General features: G+C 31.6%; 2 protein-coding genes across 8 annotated transcripts; one reads left to right on the top strand and one right to left on the bottom strand.

Moving 5' to 3' along the window:
* Window positions 1–1187: 1187 nt before the first annotated feature.
* On the top strand, window positions 1188–9830 carry T3dh (Type III alcohol dehydrogenase). Of its 2 annotated transcripts, XM_963143.4 has the most exons (7): window positions 1188–1314; window positions 2885–3036; window positions 3090–3177; window positions 3536–3941; window positions 5903–6398; window positions 6448–6721; window positions 9716–9830. In XM_963143.4, the coding sequence occupies exons 2-7, from the start codon at window positions 2984–2986 to the stop codon at window positions 9797–9799; spliced, it is 1401 nt and encodes a 466-aa protein (XP_968236.1). In that variant the 5' UTR covers window positions 1188–1314; window positions 2885–2983; the 3' UTR covers window positions 9800–9830. The 2 variants fall into 2 exon arrangements, with proteins under 2 accessions (XP_968236.1, XP_064215547.1); XM_064359477.1 differs by lacking the exons at window positions 1188–1314; window positions 3090–3177 and having other exon boundaries at window positions 2853–3036.
* Window positions 9572–27874, bottom strand: Asap (ArfGAP with SH3 domain, ankyrin repeat and PH domain). 6 transcript variants are annotated; one of them, XM_015977952.2, is made up of 15 exons: window positions 27522–27873; window positions 25108–25180; window positions 23542–23933; window positions 21666–21751; window positions 21458–21617; window positions 17891–18164; window positions 17613–17840; window positions 17339–17561; window positions 16811–17291; window positions 16642–16761; window positions 16415–16595; window positions 13207–13413; window positions 12961–13154; window positions 12791–12847; window positions 9572–10781 (listed from the first exon to the last, which is right to left on the bottom strand). In XM_015977952.2, the coding sequence occupies exons 1-15, from the start codon at window positions 27648–27650 to the stop codon at window positions 10473–10475; spliced, it is 3114 nt and encodes a 1037-aa protein (XP_015833438.2). In that variant the 5' UTR covers window positions 27651–27873; the 3' UTR covers window positions 9572–10472. The 6 variants fall into 6 exon arrangements, with proteins under 6 accessions (XP_015833438.2, XP_015833444.2, XP_015833445.2 ...); XM_015977958.2 differs by having other exon boundaries at window positions 12961–13142; XM_015977959.2 differs by having other exon boundaries at window positions 12961–13130.
* Between the last annotated feature and the right edge of the window lie 124 nt (window positions 27875–27998).

Raw genomic sequence — 27998 nt, 5'->3', positions numbered from 1 at the left:
CCGGTTAAATGAACAGTGACGAAAATTAAGTTAATATCACTTAACCATAGTCAGATTTGAACGCGTCGTGGAGTCAAAAGTGCAACAAAAATAAGAAGAAGGAACTAGAAATGGACTTGGCGATTATTATGAAATAATCTTGAGTGTGACTCGGATAAAGTTCATATTATGCTTTGTTAAACGATCTTTGGTCATTAAAAAAACAATAGCAATGATAACATTGAATTTGTCAATCACACCAAGTGGACCACGACAAAAACACCTTGAAATAATGAAAAATTCACACTTTTTGCGAATTCGGCCTTAACCTGAATTTTATGGCTGTTTAGGGCAGGATGATAAAATTATCTCGTTTGCTAGCCATTGCCCTTTACACTGATAAATGTGTAAACTTGTTTTTTAAATTGTAAACAAAATATAAATTAATGGCAGAAGTGTTATCTCGTTTAAATTGCACGAATTCGTCGAAAATTTCGTTCTGGAAGCGACGCAGTAACCGCAAATATTTTTCTATTATCAGGTTTATAATAATTGATAAAGTATATTTTCTCCAGTTGATTAAACAAAGCTGTCCGATATGGAGACAATGTTTTGAATCAAATTTAATCACATTCAAAGTTTAAGACAGCCTAGTTATGAATTTAGGGGGTGTATCAGTTAGCATGTGGCTGTTTCCTTTTAGAACCTATTCAAACAGATATCAGATCATTGTGACAAGTTCGGGACGTCACAGGATAAGACAGGGATACAAAACAACTGATAGCAAAAATGACTGCTTAATATTCATTGAAATTATCCGAAGACAGTGACCTTAAATTCCTTATAAACTTTTAATGACGTCTAACAGTTTGCCTATTCATAGGCGGGTCACGAAGACGACAACCTTAATCTCTTTTTATTTTACCCACAGGGGCAAATATAATAATTCTTGAGGGTTTTATTAGTCGATAGAAAAGTTTCAGCGACAAATTTTGCTCTAATGTAATCAGTAATCACAATAACTATTTAATAGCAAAAGTCAAGGACGGGTCAGGGAATATCTCCAGACTCCGTTCTCATTGTCATTCATGAAAACCGTAATTAAAGCAAGAGTTGATCAAAACATTACGCGACTAGAAATGTTTTATCAGTTTATCACTAATCACTCACAATCAGGTATTATCTTATTTACTTTTGTTGTTGGAGTAGTTGCCTCTTTAGGTAACTTTTCACGATCGAAGCATCAATTTAAAAACAATTTTCAAATTAGTCGAATATTTTTTAAAACAAAAAGATCCGTATATTTTGAAAGTGAGGGTTCAGAAATGATTTAAGGTAGGTATTTAAAAATTTGAGAGGTAATTGAACCTTCAGTTTATATTAAATAAATATCTCCGAGAAAACATTATCTGGCCTTTGTTTTGATCGATACTATTCATCAAACTTTGACATCTTTGCACTTAGTTTTCTAGGTGTTAGTATCAAAAGTTGGAACTAGACATCTGATAGCACTATAAACTGACAATTAAAAAAAATTTAATGTCCTAGTATATTTTGGGTTATTTTAATTGTAACTTTTTTTTGTTTTTTGGAAGATATTACGATATTAGTTTCTTTGGTACAGACGTGTGCAATATGTTTTACTTTTAGTAAGAATTATTGTTTAAAAAATTATTAAATTCATACAAATATTTCAATTTTTCGGGCCCTGACAAATTTTTAAGTACTAAAAATTTTCTTTGACAATTATCTAAACTGGGAAAATGCTTAAGGACACGTTTCATGACCACCATTTAATTTTTATGCGTTTTTTAACTGTTGAAAAATGAATAGTGACCAAGCAATAACATGATATTAGCGACTTTAGAACAATTAAATACCTGAGTCTTATCACTAATTGTCGTCATCCGTCACATTTTTGGCTAATTAGTATACAGTGACGTTACCCTCTTCACTAAACCACAAGTTTGTGATTCGCATGTAGATTCGAAGATCACGTAGATGAAAAAAAATTGTATTCATAGCTTCCTTTTAATGCAGCGATTAAATCGATAAAACGAAGGCCTTTCATGCAAATATTTAAAATTACGCGAGTAATGTTTCTTAAATTAAATTTTAATGCGTTCATTTGTCACCTACATGCATAGAAAAAAAAATCGGCGCCATGGTTTCGTTTTTCAATTAAATTTATATTTTATGGCAAAGTGTTAAACAGATAAGCAAATTGTTGGTAAATAGAGTTTTGTTGCCGGTGCGATATGATTAGAAAAATGTTTATTTCATAAAGGAGAAATCTTCTCGGGTACAATTTGCAACTTATAAATAAATTAGATAATTCCACTCAAAACAATTTAAGGCAATAATGATAATGCCTTTGGTGACTCGAAATAGCAGCATGTGCAATGTCACGTCATTGAGTTTATTCATAGCACTAGGAGCGAATTGTTTATTGGCAGTTTAATCATGCAAAATTTTAATTGAGCTAAAAAATACTACTAATTCAAAATTGAGTCATGGGTAATGTTCTGCAAACAATTTGGGGTTAGTTAACTTCCAAAAGATTTTTTTTACAAAAAAGTGTAAACCTATCAAGAGAAGAGTGCAAATAAAATATTTCGGAAATTTGGATTTATAGAAAAAATTGATAACCCTTCTTGAAATAACTCCAAAAACCCTATAAAAACATAGCTCTCTATTTAAAACAACAAACTTGATACCGACTTCGGGTGTAAAGGCAAGTGATGCCATTTCAAAAATAATTTCATTAAGTAGGTTGTGTTTAAAATTAAAATCTTTAGAAGTCACCTACTTCTAATGTAATTAAATGTTTTTGTTTACATAAAAATAGCTGTTTCATGCACATATTAAAGCGCGACCAGAACGATGACAATGATATGAGTTTTAGTAAGAATTGGAGAAACCTTTGGACTTGTTTATCAACCACAAACGAAAGCGATTCCTGTTCATAGTTGTCTGATCCGCGAAAGGTTCAGAATCGTTAAAGATGGCATCCCGTAAGAACGTCTTAAACCTCCTCCAGCTCGTAACATCTAATTCGTAAGTAGTACCCAACTTTATTTATCTATGAGATAAAACACGGAACATTTTAGGTGTAAATGTCCGGCCCATTCCAATGTTGGATTAGTGCATTCCAGCACTGTACCTAATGCCCTACCCTCCAAGGAATACGCTTTCGAAGTAAATATCCTTTATCCTTGTTAAGAAAGCATGAATCGAAATTATTTAATTAAAAGCGACCTTCTAACCACAATTTACAAATTAATAAGCGGATGCAAGTTGTGTTGTCTAAATTTGAGCGCCCATTGCAATTTCTCCTCTGTACAAATTAAATGCATGTTTTATTTAAACGTCAAGTATTTTAAAATTTTTTACTGCGCAAAAATTAAATACTGATCATTCATCAGAGTGAGCGCTTTCCCGGGCCTTTTAATTTTTCAAAATATTCCAGTAACTATTTTCACAAATTTTTGAAATCGTTACATTTTCAAAAAATTAGTTTTAACAACACTGATTATTGCCCATTTCTCTTTAAAAGATGAGTTCCTCCACCGTTCGTTACGGCCCAGGTGTGACCCAAGAAGTTGGCATGGACATAGTCAACATGAGAGCCAAAAACGTCTGCGTTGTAACCGACCCCAAACTCGCAAAACTGCCTCCAGTGCAAGCCACTCTCGACTCGCTAACAAAAAACAACGTCCAGTTCCAAGTCTACGACCAAGTCAGAGTCGAACCAACCGAAGAAAGCCTCCTCCATGCAGCTAACTTTGCAAAAAGCAGCAATTTTGATGCGTTTATTGCTGTAGGTGGGGGCTCAGTCATCGACACAGCCAAAGCAGCCAACTTATATGCGTGTAACCCGGATGCCGAGTTCTTGGACTATGTTAACGCACCCATTGGGAAAGCCAAACCGATCGAAAAGCCGCTGAAACCACTAATTGCCAGTAAGCTATTAATTAATGCCGATTCTTGCCATCCTTCGTGATAACAGCGAATTCGCAATTTAAAGAATAACAGAAAATGCCCGATTTGACAATATTGCGTTATCATTGTTATCAATCTTTGTATTACATATACGTAGTACATATGAAATTTTCATAAGGTAGACATCCACTAAGAAAGGAGTTTTAGGAAGCCACCCCCTAAGGGAGTTAAATTGGGTACCAAATGAATGAAAATCCTTCATTTTTAAAGTTATATCCATGAAAATTGAAATTTGGGCTGTCGGTAAAAAATTAAGAAACATGTGTTTAAGGATTTTTGGAAATTATAACCACAAAGAAACTAAATAGGAAATGAGAGTTTGTTTGCAATTATAAAAACAAGCAAAATTCTGGTTGCCGAGGGTTACGGTTTTAAAGTTCATGTGCACTTACTTTTTGTTACTAAGTTTTGCTTTGTTGTTCTGCGTTTCAAAATAGTTGCGTGCATGCGTGCGCAGCCGCGGGCAATTGCTAGTTTGTCAAATAAATCCAAATCAATGTTTGAAATATTGTTCTACGAACAAGAACTACAAAACTTGTTAATCAAACATGTTAAACACATGTCAATCAAGAAGTTTGTGCCTTCTTGTACTTAAAAGCGGAAAGCGGCAGAAACAAAACTAGAAAGAAAAGTTGCTTATGTTTTATGAATTACATATAAAAAATAATTAAACGGTGTTTTAAATTTTAATATTTTAGACTTGAATAACGTAATAACAGTATTTTAATAGACGTTTGTCTAGTAACCTCCCTCTAGAAACCCAGCAAAACTCATTTTTCACCTCAGTCATTTTAAGATTCGTTTTTGACGATTTCTGGTGTCTTTTATATTGTAGTCGCTATTATTATTTTTACACATTTTCGAGAATTATTTAATGTAACAAATCGATGTGTCATACGCTCGCATTTATCTGTTGCGACTTCGTTAAATAACGAAGAGCCAAAAATTGACAATTTCTTTTTACAGCTAAATACGTCGTTATCTAACCTTTATCTACGCGTGGTTATATTTCGGTTACATATTTTCCCTTAGATTTCGCTTATACTGCGGTTATTTTTCGTTAGCTAACCATTATATACGCGTGGTTATATTGTGGTTAAATAACAGCCCTTATATCTCGCTTATATTCCGGTTATGTTTCGTGATCTAACTTTATATAAACATTCTTATACTATTTTTCTTGTATAACTTTTGCCTATAATATAATAAAAAAAACTCAAATTAAATAAATTGGTGCTTTTATCACAAGTGCACAATAAATATTGTCCAGTGTTTTTGTTGGTTACTTGTTGAAGATTTCCAATAGGATTTCCAGCTGGTTTTGCATGATTTGTTGGCATGCAGAAAAATAGTCGGATATTTCGCCAGTGTTTTTGTGTTAATTTTTCCTCCACAGAACAAGAGTTTGTCACACTGTAAACAAATTACAGTTATCAAGAACTAAAGAATTATTTTTTTTTCACTGTTTTGTTCATTGTTTTCTCAGCAGTCGGCAGGTAGAAAGTGAGAAAACATTTATTCTTGTAAAAAAAATTTTTGGTTTTGACAAATTCATTCTCCTAGTGGTCAAAATTAAAATACATTTAGGCAAGCTTTTTCATTTTTCAATTAAGTGTAAATTAAATGGGCCATATTGCTTATGAAACATAACGGTTACCTAACCGTAATATAACCCTGGTTATATACGCTAAACATAACCATGGTTAGATAACCGTTATATAGGCTGGGTCTAACATAACCAATGGTTAAATTTGTGTATTGCGATTATATAACCGAAAGACAACTCAGTAAAATTCTGCTACTAGGGCACTATTAGGTGCTTTCCCAACAATTTAGTTAAAACCACTAATTTGATAACCGTTTTGTGCCCCGGGTCCCTTAAATTTTCAAAATATATCTGACCTGACCTGATTTCTTACAGTTCCAACCACTTCAGGGACCGGGAGCGAGACCACCGGGGTTAGCATTTTCGACTACAAGCCGCTCCACGCAAAAACCGGAATTTCCCACAAGGCTTTAAGGCCCACTTTGGGTCTAATTGATCCGCTTCACACGTTATCGCTTCCGGAAAAAGTGGCGGCATACAGCGGCTTTGACGTGTTCTGTCATGCTTTGGAGTCTTTCACTGCTATTCCCTACAATGAGAGGAAACCTTGTCCGTCAAACCCGGCCTTAAGGCCGACTTATCAAGGCCAGAATCCCATATCAGATGTATGGGCGCGCTACGCCCTTAATATTATCAAGAAATATTTCAAAAGGGCTGTGTATCAACCCGACGATCTTGAGGCAAGGTCTGCGATGCATTTAGCGTCCACTATGGCAGGTGTTGGGTTTGGCAACGCAGGGGTGCACCTTTGTCACGGGTTGTCGTATCCCATATCTGGGAACGTCCGGACTTTCAAACCCAAGGATTACGAGTATGGTTTTCTGGAGACAAATAAGCAAAAATGCCGATTTGTGTTTCAGTGACGACCATGCTATCATTCCTCATGGGTTGAGTGTGGTCATGAGTGCACCCGCTGTGTTCCAATTTACCGCGCCTGCGTGCCCAGAGAGACATTTGGAGGCAGCTGAAGTGCTTGGGACCGACGTTCGCAATGCCAAAAAAGCCGATGCTGGGAAAATCCTTTCTGAAACTATGAGAGAATACATGAATGTGATCAAGATTGAAAATGGTTTGTCGGCTCTAGGATTCGTCAAAGATGATATCCCCCAACTAGTCAAAGGAACTCTTCCACAGGTAGGAAAAAACCGAGGAGTCTTGCCACAATATCGGTATTGCGTGTACAGTCACTCAAAATGAAAAAAAACGACACTTTTTCTCAAATGACAAATAAAACAATTTTCAAGAGAGGTAAAACAAAATTCAAACTTAATTGATTATTCTATATACAGGGTGTCTCAGCGATGTAAAAAAGTCCATTATTGACCTTTAAATGCTAGAAAATTAATCTTATATTTTAAGAAAGCCGTAGATACTAACCCCCTGCCTGACTCACCTAAAATTATTTTTAAGTATACAGGCTATTTCAAAAATGAGCTAAAATACAAACATAAGTGTTTTTTAATGGAACAACCTATATTTTTTGCATTTTTGAATGTAGCTTTTAACACTGATGTTTTTAAGATAAGCACTCTTTTAAAAAAATATATTAAACAAAAACCAAAAATCTTAGGAATCTTTCACCACTTTAAAGAAGAAAGTTCAAACTTAAAGGATATATTTTTTCAGCTTACTGGAATCGAGAAGATAAAAAAATAAAGAGGTTTGTTGCAAGTTGAGTAACTTAAAAATTTAAAATGGAACACCCAATTTTTTATTCTTGCATCTAAAAGACCTTTAAATTGTCTCCCTATAAACATTAACAGTTAAGTGTCTTTTACTAATTACTCAAAAGATATTTAACATTAATTAAACATTAAAAAAATTATTAACTATTATTTCAGTAGTCGAAAAGTGAAATTTTCAACTAATAATTCTTAATTTCTCTACGTTCCTAATTGCTATTTGCTAAACAATTGTAATAGATTTAAGTTTGAACTTTTTTCTTTAAAGTGGTAAAAGTCTTACTTTCTAATATTTTTTAAAATAAAACGTGTTTTTGCAAGAAAAATCAAATTATTTCAAAAACTAAGCAGAATCGACCAAGACAACTTTAAATCAAAATCATTAGCATTAAAAGGTGCGTTCAAAAGGCAATAAAATTTAGGGTATTCCATTTGAAAAAACATAACTTTGGTGTTTTTGTTATATTGGGACACCTGTATACATACCGCAATATTTTAAAAATATGTTTAGAATATTTCAATTAATGAAGAAGATTAATTAAATTATCCTTGACACACTTTTTGCGAAATAATTATGTTAATAAATGACATTTTTGAGTTTTGATTGAAATAGGTGATTTTCAGGTCCGTTTATTTAAGTAAGAAACCCAAACGCGTGTTTCAAGACTTAAAAAAATAGAAAATAATTGCTTTTTAGACCAAAATTTGACTCAAAAACAAACGAAATCGAGAGAAACCAATTTTCGGTTTAGTTTGAATAAAATTTTGCGTTTTTAGTTCCGTTTCAAACCAAAAAAAAACACGTGCAAACATTCAAAAAGGCAACAATTCAAAAGTTTCATTTTGAAAAACTTACAAAAGTTACTGAAATACCATTAAATAAATATCTTCGATTAAATTGGTGATTTTTCTATCAGTTTAAGGGAAATTTTCCGAGAGAAAAACTTAATATGTCAAAAAAGCAAAAATTACAATTTATTTCGGTCTAATAATATTTTTTTGATTCTTCTTCGGTTTAATTTGGATAAAATTTTTCGAATATTTCCTTTATTTCTGGCTGAAAAACATGCTAAACACTAAAAAAGGGCAAAAGTTATGAAATTTTCGACTTAGTTTGTTGATTTTTCGGTTCGTTTTAGCGACATTTCGAAATTTTAGTTCGAAAGCAGAACATGATTTTCAACCAAATATGTTTTTTCAGCTTATTTGCCAAAATTTCCATTTATTTTGTGTTTTGTAGCTGTCTTCTAACCAGTTCTTTACAATAAATCATTCTCGCGTTCAAAAAGGCTAAAAAAGTTAAGATAACATCAATTTAGATCTAAATTTGGTGATTTTTTAAATCCAATTTTAGGTAAAATTTTCGAAAAAAAGTCTTTACCTCAAGAAGAATCGAATAAGGCTAAAATAACATGTTTTTAACATAATTTTCATAATTTTGAAATTAAATTTGTGAAATTTCGGCCTTTTCTAGCCAAATCTCGGGAAGAAAACTAAGAAATTAGGTCTAAAATGTGTCTAAATGCAAAAGAGGCAGAAATGATAACATTACTTTTGAACAAAATGTGTTCTTCTAGACTCATCTTGTATAATAAATGAACCTCGGGTGAAAAACTGGTTGAAATAATGAAGTTTTCATCTTCTTTTGGTGACATTAAAAAAGTTTCGTTTTTATCTCAAAAACGTGTTTAAGAATTCAAAAAACGCAGAATCCTTACAACTTAGATAATTGCTTTACTAGCCAAATCAAAACATTCGAAAAAGAAAAACAATCTTTTAATTTACTACAGTTAGTGATTTTTCTCCGTCTCTCACAAGAAACTAAGAACATAATAAAGATAACACAGTTTTCGACCAACTTTAAGTTTTCCGGCTTATTTTTGTAGAAATTTCGCTCAAACACTAGCTAAATCGAGTGAAGCAAATCAAATAAACCTATGGCATACAAAATTTACATTCAAACTCACTAAATTTGGATCAGGCAGTATTGGCGAAAGCTGTCAAAAAATTACTAAAAAATGTGTTAAACACTAGAAAAATAATACCATTTCCGGCCTATTTTAATGATTTTATGGCTTATTTTTAATAAAATTTTGCGAAGTATTAGGTTTCTGCTAGAAAATATGCTAAAACATTAAAAAAAAAGAATTACTTAGTGGTAGACTTAATTAACTTGATGCTTTTTCGGTCTCCTCTAAAGAAATTATTTCTTCTTTAAAATCGAACAAAATTAAATGTAATTTATGTACAAGTATTGTGGCAGTGGATGATGCTTCGGAAAAATGAGTTTAATTAAACCACAAATAATCTAATGTTTTATTGAGACATGTAGTCTTCTGGTGAACACTGGTTGCTTAACCTATGAAGTCTTATCCTAGGTTATGTTTACATGTTACTATTACAAACAAAAATGACATTGTTATGAATAAATTATTACGTTTTTCAGAATCGCATTACCAAGATGGCACCACGGGAACAATCAGAAGAAGACTTGGCGCATTTGTTTGAACAATCAATGACTGTATACTGAGTATTTAATAAAACTCGACGTATCTACAATACATTCTGGCTAATTATATTAGTTACAGGAAATATATTACGTACATCAAAAGCCATTAAATCGGTTTAATAGCATGTTTGTGCCCAAACAATACTGTAAATAAATTTCGATATGTTCCTAATAAGTGATACAAATAAATCATTCCAGATTATTGTGCGAAATAAATATTTCATTTACCTAAAATACACTTATCTTATATTATGTACACTGGCAATTATATAATCATAGCTATAAATACTACATCTGCATAAGAACGATAGACTTTTCTTTGGTTTGAGAATCTAACAGGCGATCACTTGTATAAATTAATTTTTCTAGAAAAATATGACTTTATATACACAAACATGCTTTTATATTATGTAATGTAAACAAGCGACAAATAGGTACATCAGTCAAATTTAATAATCTGAGGAACAAAACATCTCCAGGCTCACAACAATTATAAATTATATATACACTGAACCATGTATGTCGCTAAATAAATACGAATTTCACGATAAAAAAATAAATACAGAAAGTATGGCAGAAAATTTATAGTCATTTTCTACGTGACGAATATGGCTTCAAATAGTTTTTGAACCGATAGATAAAAATCTTTAAATTTTAATAATACTCAACAGATTTTTCAACGTTAAAAAAACTACTAGTCGGGTAATCTATGAACAAAACTTACAGGGAACATTCCCTTTCTCTCAGGTTCATTCTCGACCATTCCTTCCATCCAATTCTCATCATCTGTGTGTTCATTTATAACAATTATAATTTCTCCTTCACTAAACGATAATTCGTCATCGTTATCTGCACTGCAGTTGTATAAAGCTCTACACCTTCGCAACCCATTGCTTCCGTTTGGTGTGTAAGGTAATCTTCCAGTGATTATTGAGCGTGGAGAGCAAAGAGATCCTGTAGAGATTGGACTAGATGATACTCTATGAGGAGGAGAGTCTGATGCCTACAATAATACGAATAGTAGTACCTGTCTGTACAGGTGGCGCATTGTGTATATCCAAAACTTTAAACATTCTTGAGTTATTTTTTGTATTTTTTATTGTATTTTATATTTTGTTACATTTTTTTTAAACGAAAATCATCGGCGGCTGTAACATTTTTGAAAAGCTTCATTTTTCATTTTGTAATTCGCTACTTTTAAACAATAACAAGTATTTGTATACTTTAATGATCCAAGCATTGTTAGATTCTTTTCCAACATAAAATGTCGGAAAAAGAAAAATCTTGCTTGGCAATAAAATTTTATCAACAAAAAAATCCTAAATTATAAAAAAATTGTGATCTAACGAAAATAATAATAATTTTAACATAAGTAGCATATTTTTATAATTTCATATTTTTTACTTTAATAACCGTTCACAAAATTTTTGTTTTGTTTTTTAGTTTTCCCATAGCCAATTATGTACTTTCAAACATTAAATATATTTTTTTCAAAAGCGTAAAAAAGGTGATTTTTTAAAAACGGCAGGTGCTGTTAGAATTTTTATGTACAGGCGAATTTAAAAAATTCTTATTAAAAAAATATTTAATTTAAAAAAATATAATAAAACCTAGGTGCCTAATGTCAATAAACAATAATCTTGTTACAAGTAAATTATTTCTTTATAATGAATAATTTTAATCATATATCAGGTATGTTGAAAGTATATTTAAAAAAAAAATTGGCAATATATTTTCTATTATGTGATACCGTACAACTACATTTTATTAATTTTAATATGGAATAATATGGAAAGAAAAATATAGGTTTTAATTTAAAATATGAAAATTGAATATAGCCCAAGATAAATATATAGTACTATGACATTTATAAAAATTTTAAACGCATCAATTTCGAGCCGTAAATAAAAATTCGACACCTGCCGTTTTCAAAAATCACCTGTATATAATATAATGGAGTTGTAATGTATGTTTTTCAGATCAGAAAAAAATAAGCCTTTTGAAAATGTCTATTAAAAAAATCACGTAACTTTATTTCGGAAATTTTTCCTATATTTTTACTGAAATTTTTCAAAATACATGTGTTTTTAAACGAAAAACTTTTCAAATACAACGCCAACTGAATTCGGTGATTTGGGTAATTTTTGGCGAAATTTTAAATAAACAAATGCGTTTTGAAACGTGCATTTTCGATTCCGTTTACTGATTTTTTAACATGTCACTAAAATGCGTTTTCGACGGAAAACGGGCCAAAAATATCCGAAAAAGCAAAATCCAATTTAGTGATTTTTTCAATGATCCTTTGGCTGATTTTTGAAAAATTTTGCGAAAAATCGGTGAGAAATATTCGCACCTTGCAAGTGTTCTGAGTCTGGAAAGATGCAACTTTCCAATTGCAAATGTTCAATATTATTCAATATTTCCACTCAAATATGTATGTATGTGTGATTTGCCTCCTTAAAGAAATTCACATCTAACATAGAAAAAAATCAGTTTTCCTATTTATTTCTCAAAAAAATCGCGTTTCTGGTTAAACAAGGAAAAAGAAAAAGGAAAAAAATATTGAAATTTTCAACTTAGGTTAGTAAGCTTGAGCAAAGAAAGAAAGCAAAAATAACACCATTTTTTACATTATTTTCGATTAAATTTGATTTCTGGCTAGGACATGCTAAAACGCTAAAGCGATTTTTCATTTTGTTCTGACAAAATTTCGCCAAAAAAAAAAACAGTGTTTTACTGTGTTCCAGTACTCCAAAAAGGCACAAATAACGCCATTTTTACCCCAATTCGAAGATTTTATTGAACAGTTTTGTCGTAAAGTGCAAAAAGATTTCGCTAAAATGTCAAAAAACGAGCTCGAGAATGTGTCAGTGGTTTAGTTTCAGACATAGAAAATGCACCACCCTGTACAATAAACGAACAAGACAAAATAAAACAACGTTAGAACAAACAAAACACACTGCGCAAATGTTACTTTGCGCATGCGCAAGCAAAACCAAACACACTGTTTACCGGGATAGAAACATCATTCTCTTCAGCACAACTTTCCAAATGTAACTTGTACCTCCTCTGTAAACCGATCAGGCTCAAAAAATTTACTCACAAATCACAACGTTAGTTCATACTTCATTCTGACAATGCACATGTACAACTACGAAACTATTCGAAAATTTTTCACTCACCCTTCTTGGTGGTGGTACGGGATTATGTCCTGGGACATCAACATCAGATGCCATCGAAGAAATGCTTTCCGTTGAACGACCGTTTGAAAGACGATTCGAAGGGTTTGGAGCTGGTGGAGGAGGATTTTGTGGCCTTCGAACTATCCCCAATTTATCAGAGCTCTTACAATCTGAAGATATGACTAGTTTATTTCCTAAAAGCGGTTTCGAATACGAAAAAAAGACAAGTGAAACACCATAACTCACCTATAGGTATCACAGATCTACCTGAGCTTGAATCACTGCTCGGTGAACGCTTATGGGTATGACTTAAGGTATGGTAGCCTGCTGCTATAGGATCGGATGGTGTTCGACTATGGCTACTAGGTAATGTTCCGTATTGTAACTGCATTGAATTTGGGGGCGGTGGAAGAGGCGCCACTCTCTTCTTTAAACTCGAATGGACTAAAAACTCTTCAAGGAGGTTAGCATACATCGTCAGAAACCGACACATTAGTACATTGTTTTAGCACACTCGTAATTATTAAGCTTAACGCCGGCAGACGGCACAGAATTTATTCGAATTAGCAATTTCTATTCGATCTTAACCCCTTAACAAACTAACAAGTAAATAAATAGAAAAATGAACATATAACAAAAAACGAGAAGGAAATAACAAAAAGCAAAAACTAGAGATTAGAAAAAAATCCTTTTATTTTATTGCGAAAATTGTTCACCGTAAGTTTTTCCTTAAGCAAATGACGGCTATTGTATAACTTTATATGTAAGAGAGATCTTTCAAACATTGCTGTTAAACTTGGGAAACAAGAGATCATAACATTACGCACAGAAACTTGATGGCAACTTTTCCCAGAACAAAATAGTTCACGGAGTCAAGTAGTAACGAACATTTTATAGATAAACACTGACAAAAAGTAATAGTATATTGGCTGTGTCTAAATTCCCGGCACCAATATCCGGACCAATCCCGGCAGCGTCATGAACATTGAAGTGACGTCACCAACGACCGGAATTTTTCTTCAATCTCGGCTTTTTGCACTTCCGGAGCGACAAACAACAGTATTAATCAAACTAAAACAAAACTATTTTTTTATGTAAATAATTTATTTTCACTAAAAATTGTGCAATTTTGTATTTTTTGTAAATGATATTTGATAATTTAATAATCTAAACATGAATAATAAATAAAAAACAATAGTTTTGAAAAGCACTAATGATTCGCATTTTTTTTTTGAAGATTAAAATTCAAAATATTTGTAAGCCAATATAAGACCGTTATAATTATACAAGATTTTTTACGTTATTGGGGACACCTATTTGTATAGTATTACCAATTTTGAGGTTAATTTTAGAGTTTATATTTGTGTTTTTTGTGGAAATACAAATCGACAAACATTTCATTTAGATCTTAAGTAATGAAATTGTAAGCTCGTTCTCATCATTGGGATCACGATGATAATATAGCTGCGTATCATCTGCGAAGGCATGAATATTTACATAATTTACAAATCAGTGTTTTCCGGCACTTCAAAAATTTCAAAAATAGAAATGAATAAAGATAGATGAATAGATAAAATAGATATTAAATTTTTTTCTTGGCACATTGATGAGACCACCATTGTTGCTCACAATTATCTGGCATTTTACGATATATTGTTAAAGTTAAAAATAATTGAGAGATTTTTTAAATGAACTGACGAATAATTTTTTCTTTACACAAAAATTTGAAAAATATGATTTAAAAAACAAACTTATTGCATAAACTATCATTAGTTTTTTCTAATTTTTAAATTATTTATTTTGTTTTTTGTAATTTTTTTGTAAAATTTTCTGTTCTTTTTGTTAAGCGGTTTTTCTTATTTTTAGTTTTAGTAGAGTGCAATTTTCATATATTCATCTTTTTACTTTTCTGTTTATTTATTTAGCTATTTTTGTTAAAGGAGTTAAGTTTGAATAGCAAAACACGAATAAAAAATTTAACGCAAAAGTTAAATGACCGGAATGTTAGATTAACTAAACCAACACAAAGAATACAATAAAAGTAATGATCTTATTGAGGGATTTGAAAATCACCATAGCTTATTTTGCGATATGTAAAGGAATCAAAAAATAATACCAGTGTTTCGAACAAAATACAGAAATTCCAGTTAAATGTTTCGATTAATAAATGTCGTACACTCTAGAAAGATTTCTTAGTATCACGTGGTTAACCGTTAATTATGATTTTCATCATTGCATGCTACATTTTCATTTTCATTTTGTTTACATTTTCTTTAAGTTCTTTTTAAGTTGGGTAGTCGATGAATTCGTTCCACAGAATTTCTATTATTATCACTAATATTATAAAAAATATTTTAAATTGTGGCTACAACTTAAAAGCCGCTTAAAAGCGGTATAATCTGATCAGTGATGATAAGTGATCAGGGATCAAGAAGTAATCCTAAATGTTTGAAATTGTTAGGTGCTCATATTATAAAAAGTCACTAAAACCAACTCACGAAAAAAAACTTTATTTTGGGAAATAAAAAATACAGTTGGTCTAATATAAAACTGTTTCTGATAAGAAAATGAAAATAAAAAATAAAAATAGAATAAATTGATTATAAAAAAATGAAATGAAAATATGCTAATCCAATACACATTTAGTAAAAGTGTAGAAATAGCAATAGGAATAGCATATTCAAAAAAGTTATTTAAATCTTCACGTCTTAAACACTGTTGATTCTTGCGCAAATGAATTTGATGCTTTAATCAGTATGTATTTTAATTTATTATAAAAATAAAAATCGAAGGGCTTTATCAAATAAAAACCTACAATTTAGATTTATAATTGGAATTATTACAGTTATTTAAACATTTACGTGCAGAAGGAAACTTTAAAACCTTCCAAGTTTTGAAGGTCTCGTTTTTCCATTAACGTCTATGAACAGTACATTTTGATTTTCCAAGTATAAACAAAATTGAAGCGGGTTCAATATTGTGCAACAAGCTACAAGACAAGACGTTTTCTTAAAAAGTTTAAATAAAAACGTTGGTGTAAAGTTTGTGACAAGCTTTTTTAACTAAACATAATAAATATTTAATTAATCAATAAAATTAACATTTAGTAAACTGGCTTGTTCAATTCAAATTTGATTAAAATATGGACAAAAGCTGGACATGTTAAATTAGTAAAGTTGTTGTCATCTAGCTTTTTTATCGAAAACATGTTTAAAAATAAAAGAAAGTTATCTATCAAAAGGTGGAAAAAATTATGCAGAGTACCACAAAAAAAGTTGCCACCGTTTTGACAAAAATGATAATTTGATCCGATAATTTTGCCATTTCAAAAAAGAATATATATGCCTTGTAATTTTTTTTTAATAAATAAACAAAAAATGTGACGTGATAGTAAAAGAAAAGAAACTAGGAACAAGAAGTTGTAATCACAAGTTGATAAAACCGCTTTACGTACCAGGTTTCCGAGCCTGTGGGGGTGGTGGTGGTGGCATTTGCCTACTGTTACTATTAGGACTACTTCCTAACTGTAAACTGTCACAAGTGGACGATCGTGACCTTAAAGTTACTGGCGAATCGCCCCCTGTATAACTAGGTGGGCGTGAACGGTTTTTCTTTTCTGGTGTTAAGGAACCATTCTAAAATAAACAAATTACGAGAATATTTTTTCGTCATTTTTCCTACCCTATCCTCTATTATTGTTTCATCGTCCGAAAAATCGGTCGAACCATCGTCGTGCGATAAATTCCAGTCGATATTAATATTATCGAAGAAGTTCTTTTGCCTATTTGCAGTGTTCATGAGCTGGAAAAGAACAATTAAATTTGATTAAATCGTGTTTGTAACTTCTTACCAGATCTTCACACGTGTGATGGCCCAACTCCTGAGCAATATCCATCGGGGTTTTGTTTTGTGAATTCTTAACATTAGCGTTAGCACCACTTCGTAATAGAAGCTTCATACATTCTACTTTATCGTAAATGGCACATAAATGCAGAGCAGTGTTGGATCCACAATTTTCTAAATCGGAGGGAGGACTCGTTGCTTTGTCAATCGCTGAACTGGACATGTTTTGAATGAGAAAATCAACTATATGTAACGTTCTTCCATTCTCGTTCAGAATCGCTCGATGTAACGCCGTTTCGCCGTTCTTTGAGGAGGGCAAAGTAGCACCAAAATCAACATTTTCGGCAAACATCTGTAGAAGTAAACCTAAATCTCCGTTATTAACCGCTTCTTCTAAATAGTAAAGTTTTTTGATTTCATTGTCACACGTTTTGTCAGCGAATTGTTTGTCTACGTATTTCGCCCTAATAAAATTAAGTCTTTCTTCCCTAAAATCAAAAATATAGAAAACAAAATTAGAATAACATACACGTACATAGAACTGGACGGTTCGAGTTTTTCATTAGGTGACAACTGAGCTTCCATCACATCATTAAAACTATGATTTGTCATAAACCTAGCGAGGACCAATTGACTAGTTCCAACGTTATCAAGAGTCAAAGACTGAATCCTGGAAATATGTACACCCAAATCCCTGTGAATACCTGAGCACTCGATACAGACAATAATACCGAAATTGGTCGACAACCAAGTGGCATCTAAAACCCAAAAATGGACTCAAACTTAAACAACTCCCCTCCTGTTCCTACCATTTTGCGAATTGCAATCACAACAGCGATCATTCCCCGGAATTTTCTGTATATACCGTATTATCGCCTGTTGCAACTCAATTAAACTATGGTTGACTTTATCACTCCCCGTTTTTCCGCTATTATCGAAAGCCTTCATTAGGGCCATTTCTTTACAATTGATTAAAACCGACATCCAAGCGTGTTGATCCGCTTCGTCTTCCGCTTGGAAATGATACGTCCGGTTGTCTAAAACCACCAAACGTCACAAAACGAAACCTAAAGCAAAACGTGCTTACATGAAATTAAATCAAAGCCGCGTTTATCGTCAGGCACAACTTTTATTTGGCAGGTGAGCAAATTTACTTTAGTGGGTGGTTTACTTTCATCAGCGTGACAGATTTCTAAATAACCTTCGGCTTGCACTCTACATTTTCTTTTTTGCCAGACTCGCCTCATTTTTCCTTCGGATTTTTTAAGTAGGTGGCCGCTTCTTGTCACACCGTGGTGTTTGTCTCCTTGGAGCTGGTGTAACGAGTAACCGGCAGCGCCTTTATCAGCCGGTAAACTCACCTTTAGGCAGAATTAAAATCGGTATAAATTCAATGCACAGTAAAAATAATAAATGTACAGTAAAAATAATAAATGCGCAGTAAAGATATTAACTGCACAGTAAAACTAATAAATGCACAGTAAGATTTTCATTTAAAAAAGATGCTTATAAAAATAAATAAACTGCTAGGTAAATAATAGTCAATTTTCTAAGTAAAATATTATAAATGCTAGTTCCAACAAGCGCGTGAACGCAAAATTTGAAATTGAATTTTTATGAAAAGTATAAACAAAATGGTTTAATCGGGTTTTTTTCGTAGTTGAATAATTCCCTCAAAGGTTAGTTTGTGCTTCATTTTAAATATTTGTAAGCGAGTTTAAACGAGTCAAAAACTCGATTCATTTATTTTTCAATAAAAAAAATCACTTCAAATCGCCAGAAAAAAAATAACTTTCTGAGGGCCTTAGAAACCATATACATACAGAGTGGTCCAGCCCAGTTTCCGTCTTCTGTAGCTCAGTTATTATTAAAGTTAGAGTTTTGATATTTTGTAGATGTCTAGGACACATTTAAGGAAAATATTTTTTGATTATACAGAGTGTCTCAAAAAAGATATGACGTCATAATAAATTTTTTGAATGGCATGCTATTATTTTTTGTGCTTTTTATAATACCTTTTTAGCTTCTTACACCTCCCTAAAAATTTATTCAAAGCGGTTCAGGGATTACTGTTAAACAAAATAAAAACCAAAAAAAAATATTTTACACTTTTAGTTTTGAAAATTATTAAAAGTAGGAACAGTGCTTGTTTGACGGCGTTATGATTACGTAAGTGTTAAACAAGGTTTAATAGACTTATCAGGGAGTTTGATTTGAATTACTACAGTATGTTTACAATTTATTTCTAAACTTTTTAAAATTTAGAGCATTTGATTTTGTTTATTTCAATGGCAAGTATGTATTTTTATATCGTTCGATGCAGAATTAAAACAACATTTTTTCTTATTACAACTCTAAAATAAATTCTAACACATTCGGAGTTATCTACAAAAAACTTGTTTTTAACTATTTTATTAACAAATTTAATGAATAAAAGTCGAAAATGGCTTCAACCCTGTTATTTTTATATTATTCCATGCAAAGTTAAAAACGCAATTTTTTGTTATTACAACCACAATGCAAATCATAACATTTTCGGAGCTATTTCCCAAAAACGTTACCATGTTCGACTTTTAATCATTAAAGTCATTTGTCATTGACAGAATGAGTTTTTAGCAAATAACTCCGAATGTGTTAGCATTTGCAATAGAGATGTGATAACAAAAAATTGTTTTTTAATTCAGCATCGATTGACATAAAAATGAACGGTGTTGAAACCATCCTCACCTTTTATTCATTAAAATTGTCAAGTTTTTATCAAATAACTCCAAATGTATTAGGATTTACGTTAGAGTTGTAATATAAGAAATTATTTGTTTTTTAATTCTACATCGGATGATATAAAAATAAGTAGGGGTTGTCATTTAAAATAAGCAAAATAAAAAGCTCTGAAGTTTTAAAATAACTTGTAAACACCTTGTAGTAATTCAAATCAATCAAACTCAATTAATAAGTCTGTTAGACACGTACCTAGTAATAATGTCATCAAAAAACCACCGCTTCTAACTTTTAGAAAATTTTAAAACAAAAGATGAATTTTTGGTTTTTATTTTTTTTTTTCAACAGTAATTCCTAAACCGATTTAAACAAGTCTTTAGGGACATCTAAGAAGCTAAAAAAGTATCATAATGGGCACAAAAAAATAATAGCATGCCATTAGAAAAATATTATTATGACGTCATACTTTTTTAAGACACTCTGTATAGTCAAAAATATTTTGCTGAAATGTGTCCTAGAGCATAAATAACATCTACAAAATATCAAAACTCCAACTTTAATAGTAACTGAGCTACAGAAGACGGAAGCTAGGCTGGATCACCCTGTATATAAATTTAAAAAGATCTCCACGTCATTTAAAAATAACATAAAAAAAACTAAATTTTGGTCATTTTATTTTTTTATTAAAAAATGGTACGTAATTTTTTGATAAATTTTATTAAAGGTCTTGTATATGACTCATTTATGATACTGTATTTTTTCAAGTCTTAGGTTTTTCCATAGAAACTTTAAAACTTGATTACAAATATTTAAGGCGAGATAAGAACTGGTCTATGAGGAAATTATTTAACCTAAGGACAACATCCAATTATAAAAAAACGATTTTATTTATAATTTTTCTTAAAAAAATCAGTGTCAGTGATCACTGATCAGTGAAGATTGGATTAAAATTTATATGTTAAAAAAACTTAAAGGTTTTCTTAAAGAGATTAAAGAATATACAAACCTAGTGTCGTATTTAGTAAGAGAAAGTAAAAAGTGTAGTTGCCCCTCTTATTAAACAAAGAGATTTGCATTGTATTTTTTTCTTTAATATAAATAACCTTTAGAACTCCTTACTGTTTTCACATGGCGGTTATAATTTTTACCTTGCGATTATTATTTTTTCATAGCACTTACTATTTTGACCTAACATTTATTGCTTTCACCTACCATTTACGATTTTTACTTAGGAAGTGTACTTAGCGTTTAATGAAAATAACTTAGTTTTAATTCTTTGCCATTTTGTTTGAAGTAAATGTACCTAATATTTTTAAGTAAAAACAGGTCGATAGCGATATTCCGAGCAAAAGTTCAAACTAACATTAGTTACACTTTAGGTGTCATCCCTTTGCCGCTAGTTACCCTTACTTAATTTTTTTAATTACACCTTCTACTTATGAAAATGTTAAAAAATATGTTTAAAATTAATATCTAACGACAAAAGGAAAAAAATGTGTATTTATTTTTAAATTAAAGAGCATTAATTTTTGAAATTAAAAATCTCAGTAATTTTCAAATTAAATAAAAAAACAAGTCGATTCGAGTTGCAAGAAAATTTAATACATTTTAGGTTTCATTTTCTTATCACTAGCTACCCTTACTTTAAAATGTAATGTCAAGTGAACGTTTATTATTTTTACTGTGCACATGAAAATTAGATACTGTAAATATACGATATTTTCATATACCTCATACTGAACAAATTTTAATAAAATACTGTTCGTGTCTTACTTATCATTTATATATCATTCTTTACTCTGTAAATTTTATACTATACCGATCACTTCTAGTTCAAAAACTAATTAAATACTAATAATTTATCATTTTGCGCAGATTAAAATCAAACTGATTACTACACAATTAAAATTTGCTTCAACAATTCCAAAATACTTACTTCCTTTTCGATACTTGGCGTTGATTTAATTAAGTTGCGTAAATCCGTCAATTTTCTTTTCTCGTCATCTTGCACTTGCTTGATTTTCTGTAGTTTTACGCTAAGGTCGGCTACGTAGAATCCAAAGTGTTGGATTGTTTTTAATCCGTCTTGAAAATAACTGCCAACAAGTGATTAGGAAAACGTCGAATGGAAAATTGCAACTTACTTGATTTGAGCGTGGTAATATTCTACTAAGTTTTGGAGCAAATCAATACCCTTCTTGGTTTTAATTTCATTATATTTGATTAGATACTAGAAGAATTCAATCAGAGGACTGTTAAATCTTCTACAGGGTAATTCTTTTAGGGCCTATATTTTGTCAAGTTTTTCATCGCAACCACACATTTCCCTTATTTCGCAAAATTTCGTTAAAATAAGCTCAGCTGTTAAAGCACAAAAACGTTTTTGTCTTCTTCAAGAGTTTAACACACATTTTTAAGTCAAAACAAAACTTTTTCGATTACTTACGTCGCTTACACTGACTGAAAAACATTAAATTTGATTCAAATTCACGTTATTTAAGCATATTTCGCACACTTTAAAGTGCTTGAAAGTTTTTTTTTTAAGATCATGCCTAAGTTTCGAGTTTCACTCGACTTAACTCGTTTTTGAACAAAATTATGTTGAAAAATCACAAAATTTTGTGAATTAAAACCTTATTTTCTTTTCCGAATAATTTGATATGGTTTACAGCTAATAAACGAATTATCTCTAAAGATTTTGTAAAAAACAGACTGAAATTTCATTAAGTTGTAAGAATTGTGTGTTATTCGATTTTTAAACACGTTGTTGAGATAAAAACAAAGTTTATTAAAAAAGCTGATTTTGTTCAAAAATAATGTTACTTCTGCCTTTCTTATGCATTTAAACACGTTTTAGAGCTAAAATCTTGTTTTCTTCCTGAGATCCAAAATTATGTAATTTTGAGCACGTGTTTCAGACTCAATTAATTCGCTTTTGTTAAAAACAAAAAAGTCACACAATTACGCTAAAGTATGTGTAATTTTAGCCTTCTTCGAGTTTTGTTGCGAAAAAGACTATGTTATTTTTTTCCAAAACTTTACCTACAATTGGATGATAAAATGGATAAATCATCGAATTAGATTGAAATTGATGTTTAATGTCAAGACTGATTTATTTTACAACAATTCGTTATAAATCGTTATAAAAGCATAAAATACATAGAAGTCGATGTTAGCTTCTCTCGATTAGGCTCATTTTTTAGTGAAATTTTGCCAAAATAACTCAAAAAACCACAACATTGGTGGAAAATGTTCTGTTTATGAGTTTCGAAATGTCGCTAAAACAAACAAAAAATTTTATAAGTTTTACCTTTTTGAGTGTTTAGCATGTTTTTCAGCAACAAACTGAAATATTCGCAAAATTTTATTCAAACCAAATGGAAGAACAATCCACAAAATTTTTATGACAGGGAAATAAATTGTAAATTTTGCTTTTATGAGTAATAACGCTAATATTTCTCTCGAAAAATTGCGTTAAACTGGCGAAAAAATCAGCAATTCCATCAAAACTGATATTAATTGAATGATACGTCAGACGTACAGTTTTGAACCTAAAACTAGTTTGTAAGAAAGTGACAAGACACAAAATCACAAAAATAGAAAAACTGATACTACTTTGCAGGTTTAACTCTATTTCATTTGTTTTTAAGCAAAATTTCGTCAAAAATTTGGTCTAAAAAAAGTTATTTTACTTTTTTCAAGCTATTCAACACATTTTCGAGTTTCTTATTTACATAAATAGTAACCACACATTTTTATTCACTGAATTCTTAATCTAAAATTTACTTAAGTTTTTGCCACTTATTATCTGTCACAGTTTTGACATATGTAATTTTTTTAAAGTGAATATTTTTTGTATCCCACAACCAAAAATTCAAAGACAAGAAAAATTTTCAAACTAGTATGACTTTCTCAAAATGATAAAAAAACGGCTACACTAAGTTTTTCAGCTTTAACTACATTAGAATTAAAGAGTTTAAAATGTAGGCCCTAAAAGATCAGCCTGTATATACAACATACTTCACACATTTGCAGCTGAAATAATCTCCGTTCTTTTTCCATTTCGTCGGCTATTTCTGCTGCTGTAATTTCTGATCTAATTAGACCCGCTTCTTTGGCTTGTTGCTTCTTTTCTTTTTCTATTTTGGCATATTTGCTGTCATAATCCTTCGATGCTTTATCGAACGGCCGTTTCAAATCCCCCTTTATGCCCCTCAAATCACCCTTCAATAAATTATCCAAAGGAAACATAACGATGTTATTCAAATTTTGCATTAACGTTTTCTTCAAAAGCGACAACTGATTTGTTACCACCGAAAACTTATCGAAAGCTTCTCCTATCACATCCTCCCGATCCTTACTCCCCAGTTTTTCCAAAGCTTTACTCAATGAAAATTCATTTTCGACATGTGCTGCAACAAAAATTCGCTACGTGATAAACTAAACGATCGTTTAATATTGATAAGATATTAGCATCTTCCAAAAAGAAGCAAGTTTCGCACAGTCAGATCACGTGCAACAACAAAAGAAAATTATAATCAGCTTCGTCAAATCGAAACATTTTTAAACAGTTAAGTAGCTTAGAAAATTAAATTATTTGTCAAGTCAATTTAACTGTTTTTTATTCGCCGGAAATGCTGTCAACCTTCTGACTTTAAATAAAATATCCTGTTCGCAATTTCCAATTTACGTGATTGCAAAGGTAAAATCCATCCCTGTTAAAGGGTGACGATTTCAACGAACAATTTCCGGTCTATATTTGACATCTGTAGCTGGGTTAATGACATCATAAACATAATCAAGAGTAAATCGATAAAAAAGTCGCACCAAATAATTTATTGGCGGTTTAGGGATCATACAATGACATATTATTGTAATTAGGGTATTCACCAGCACACAGCGATGAATGCGAAGTATAATTAGATATAGGTGTGTTTGTTTACGGGAATTAACATAGCATTTAAAATCAACCTTGTGGAACGTTTTCGACAAACAAAATTCGTCTCCAATCCGAAACTTACATAAATGTGAGCGCACTGATTGTAAATAATAACAAGAAGACACGTAAGCTACCTTGAATAATGCTCATTTATATTTATGTTCTTCCGAGTATTTAGAACGAACCCACGATTACCATTTTGCAATTTGATCTGCCAAACACGCGTAGGGATTCGAAATGAGTTGTAAGAGTTCTGGTGAAAACTATTTTCGAAGGGTAAAATTGCAAAACAATCGGATGAATCCAGTCTCCCTATGTTTTACATAATCATTTCGCGTTGATCACGTACACACCCCTCGAATGAGACGGGGTTCAGTCGGTCGATTAAACCGAATTTATTGCATGTTTACTATAAGCCAGCAAACGTTGATATTGACTTGACAAAAAATCCGTCTCGTTATTTATGCATTTCTAACAAACCTGTTTCTTCTGAATGAGTGTAGTGATTAAACAGCTGATTAGTGTGATACACCTACCGATTTGTAGGACAGCACAAGGACTTAGAAATGTGTTGATGAACGATAATAAAATATATTGTTGTTAATAACAGGGTATATTGGTACAGAGAAAATAAACATTCCGCTTACCGTTTCCAGATGTGTGGATTGCCTTAATTGCTTTCCTCATTTTAGTCAGCCCATCTCGATCGCAATCCAGCGTCTGGAAAGTAATTAATTAGAACGGAATTACCAAATTCCTCCAACTAGCCAGGGCAAGATTTCTTTTCGGATTTACTTGAATATTCAGTAAGCAAATATGCAGGAAAATTACCACCATCAGCATTCGCCAAGTATTTATTACAAAATTTTTAATTCATGACTTGGCATTTGCATACACCAAAGTTTGTACAATTTATAAACATCCGGATTACTAAATGTCAATTTAATCAAAGCCCAATTATCCTGTATTGCCACCGAAACATCCCTCTAATTATTTTGGTTTTATTCAATTGCCAACAGGAAAACTGTTTATCCTTGAGTTCCGGTTGATAACAAATTGCGCCTGGCGAATCAACAGAACACAATAGAACAAATCTGAAAGCCCCCGGATCGAATGTGTTGAATTGGCCATTAATAATAGGAAGAAGTCTGAAAGGTTAGTCGAGTCGCCTATTTACCTAATACTACTCTCGACGAATATTTGCGAAGTGATTCACGTTTTGTGATGTCTTGTTGTGGCAAACATTTTTCAAAGCTTCCAAAATCATAATGAATCAATGCATTGACAACCGGAAGCTGCTACGCTCAGTGATAATCTTATAAAAGAGCGGAAGTCACGGTGGAATCGTTGAAAAGTTTTGGATGAGTTGCATAGTTTTGTATTTCATCCCAGGACTAAATAATTAGGCTATTTGTGAAATGCTCGTTAAGTCGGTTATCTTGATTATATTTACACACCCAAACAATTAACACCCAAGCACAGATTACTCCCAATCTCCAAAAAAAAAGAAACAGGTTCTATATGATTTCTTCGCACAAATGTGGCACATCCGTAAAAAACAGAATTTCAAGAAAGTTGCAAAACACCCACCATTGTGACACGACGTAATAACTCCCAGGACAATTAATTAGATTGGCAAATTTTACCAGGAAAGCTACAAGACTCAAATATTCTAAACAAGCCATAAACTAAGTTTAAATTTACGGTGCTAGTAAATTTCGACCTTATAAAGCATTCAGCACGAAGCTAATATCGTAAAAAACTTGCAACAAAATTGCCAATTATAAAAATCGATTTTTAATAACAGACGACTTATTAGCCAAAGATAATCCAAAATGTTACTTTCTCTCTTCAACGTTACAGGTTTTACAAGAATGGTAAGACAGCGAATACCAGTTCTGCCAAATTGCGGAAAATTTATCTTTTCCTTTAGATAACGAATTCTAGTGTTCGTGACTTACCGAACGGAATTTTTAAACAAATACCATGCAAAATTTTAAATATTCTTTGCATGTTATTACAATTAGGAGTTGGCTAGTCACAATCTGCAAAATTTAAATTAAAAACGCACCGAACTCGAACTGAACGCTCGCGCTCTGATGATCATTTTCAGGTGGTTTTGTCCGAAACAACTGTTAACTTATGAAAAACAAAGTGGCCAAACATAACAAAGAACAATGTGTTCGTGACATTTAATTCGATTAAATAAATTCATCTGGGTGTGATAATTTCGTAACTGGATTAAAACAGATGGTTTAATGAATGATGTTTCTCCCAACTGGCCAAGTAGCACAAAATGTAATTCGCAGATCTAAATTTAGGACGTTTTAACTGTTTACCAACCGAATGATAAGCTGTCTGACGGACAGGTTTCAATACTATATTTTATCTTCGGCTTGAGTTTACTTGAAAAATAAGTTTATTTAAACAATTACACATTCAAAATCAACAAACGGAGAAATAACAACTTTAATATTCGGGGTTTGCTCGCAAAATCATAGTTGTTGACAGTCAGTTTAGCCAATGACGTTTTAATATTTGTGTGAAATTATTTTCGCAATTAGTCTTTTTTAAGGAGGTACAAACAACAATGTATGCAAATTAGGTAAAGGAATGTTGTACAATGAATATAACAATGACACTGGGAAAATGATTTAAATAATTGTGAGTCTTTTGTTAAATGCTTGCACAAATTGCGAACAAATTGTGTGGGCAAAGGGGTGTTTATTAAATTGGGTCAAATCGACATTAAGATGCAAAAACTGTGTGGCTAGCTTTTATTACAATTTCCTGGTGGAAGTGTGATATCAGGGATATCCTGTGTTTGGAAAAATCAACACTTGTGGGTATCAGAACTAAACGAGTCTAAAAATATAAGTTACAAATAAGTAAACAGCATTTTGAGTGTTGGCCAAGACGAGTTTTGTGGTAATTACAAATCAGCGAAATGCCGAAATCTATGTCACACGAATTTTATGCTTCTAATATTCAATTAAAGTAATGAAAAGTATTCCAAGTAAAAGGGAAAGTGCCTATTGATTGATGTAATCATTTTACGAACCTCTTCCAATTGAGAAATGGTATTTTTAAATTGTGGCATTCTAGACACAAATGTTGAAGTAATTGGGGAATGGTAATCATCCTTAGTTTCTTTTACAAATTCGGCAACTCCGACTATCGTAGGCATCATGTATTCTAATAGAAATAAGTCAAAATAGCATCAGTTTATCACTTTTTACGTGCTCGTAAGAGCTTTACGCAACCAACACATCGTAAAAACCACCACCAGACGCACTTCCAATATTTCACTGCACTTTTCGCACCCGCACATCCATTATCACAAACTATTTATTGATATATTGCATTCATTGCTTTGCTATTTCAGAGATTGTTGATCACTTCTATTACACACTTATGCCAACTGTTGTACATCACAACACCACCATCTGGGGATTTACATTTTACCAATCTGGGGACTTTTGCTACAGGCGCACAACCAACTCTGACTCATCCTCATTCAAAACAAAACAAAATAAAT

This window comes from Tribolium castaneum, chromosome 10 (assembly GCF_031307605.1).
Source record: "Tribolium castaneum strain GA2 chromosome 10, icTriCast1.1, whole genome shotgun sequence".
NCBI classification, from domain to species: domain Eukaryota; kingdom Metazoa; phylum Arthropoda; class Insecta; order Coleoptera; family Tenebrionidae; genus Tribolium; species Tribolium castaneum.
This window is presented reverse-complemented; position numbering and strand designations above follow the sequence as displayed.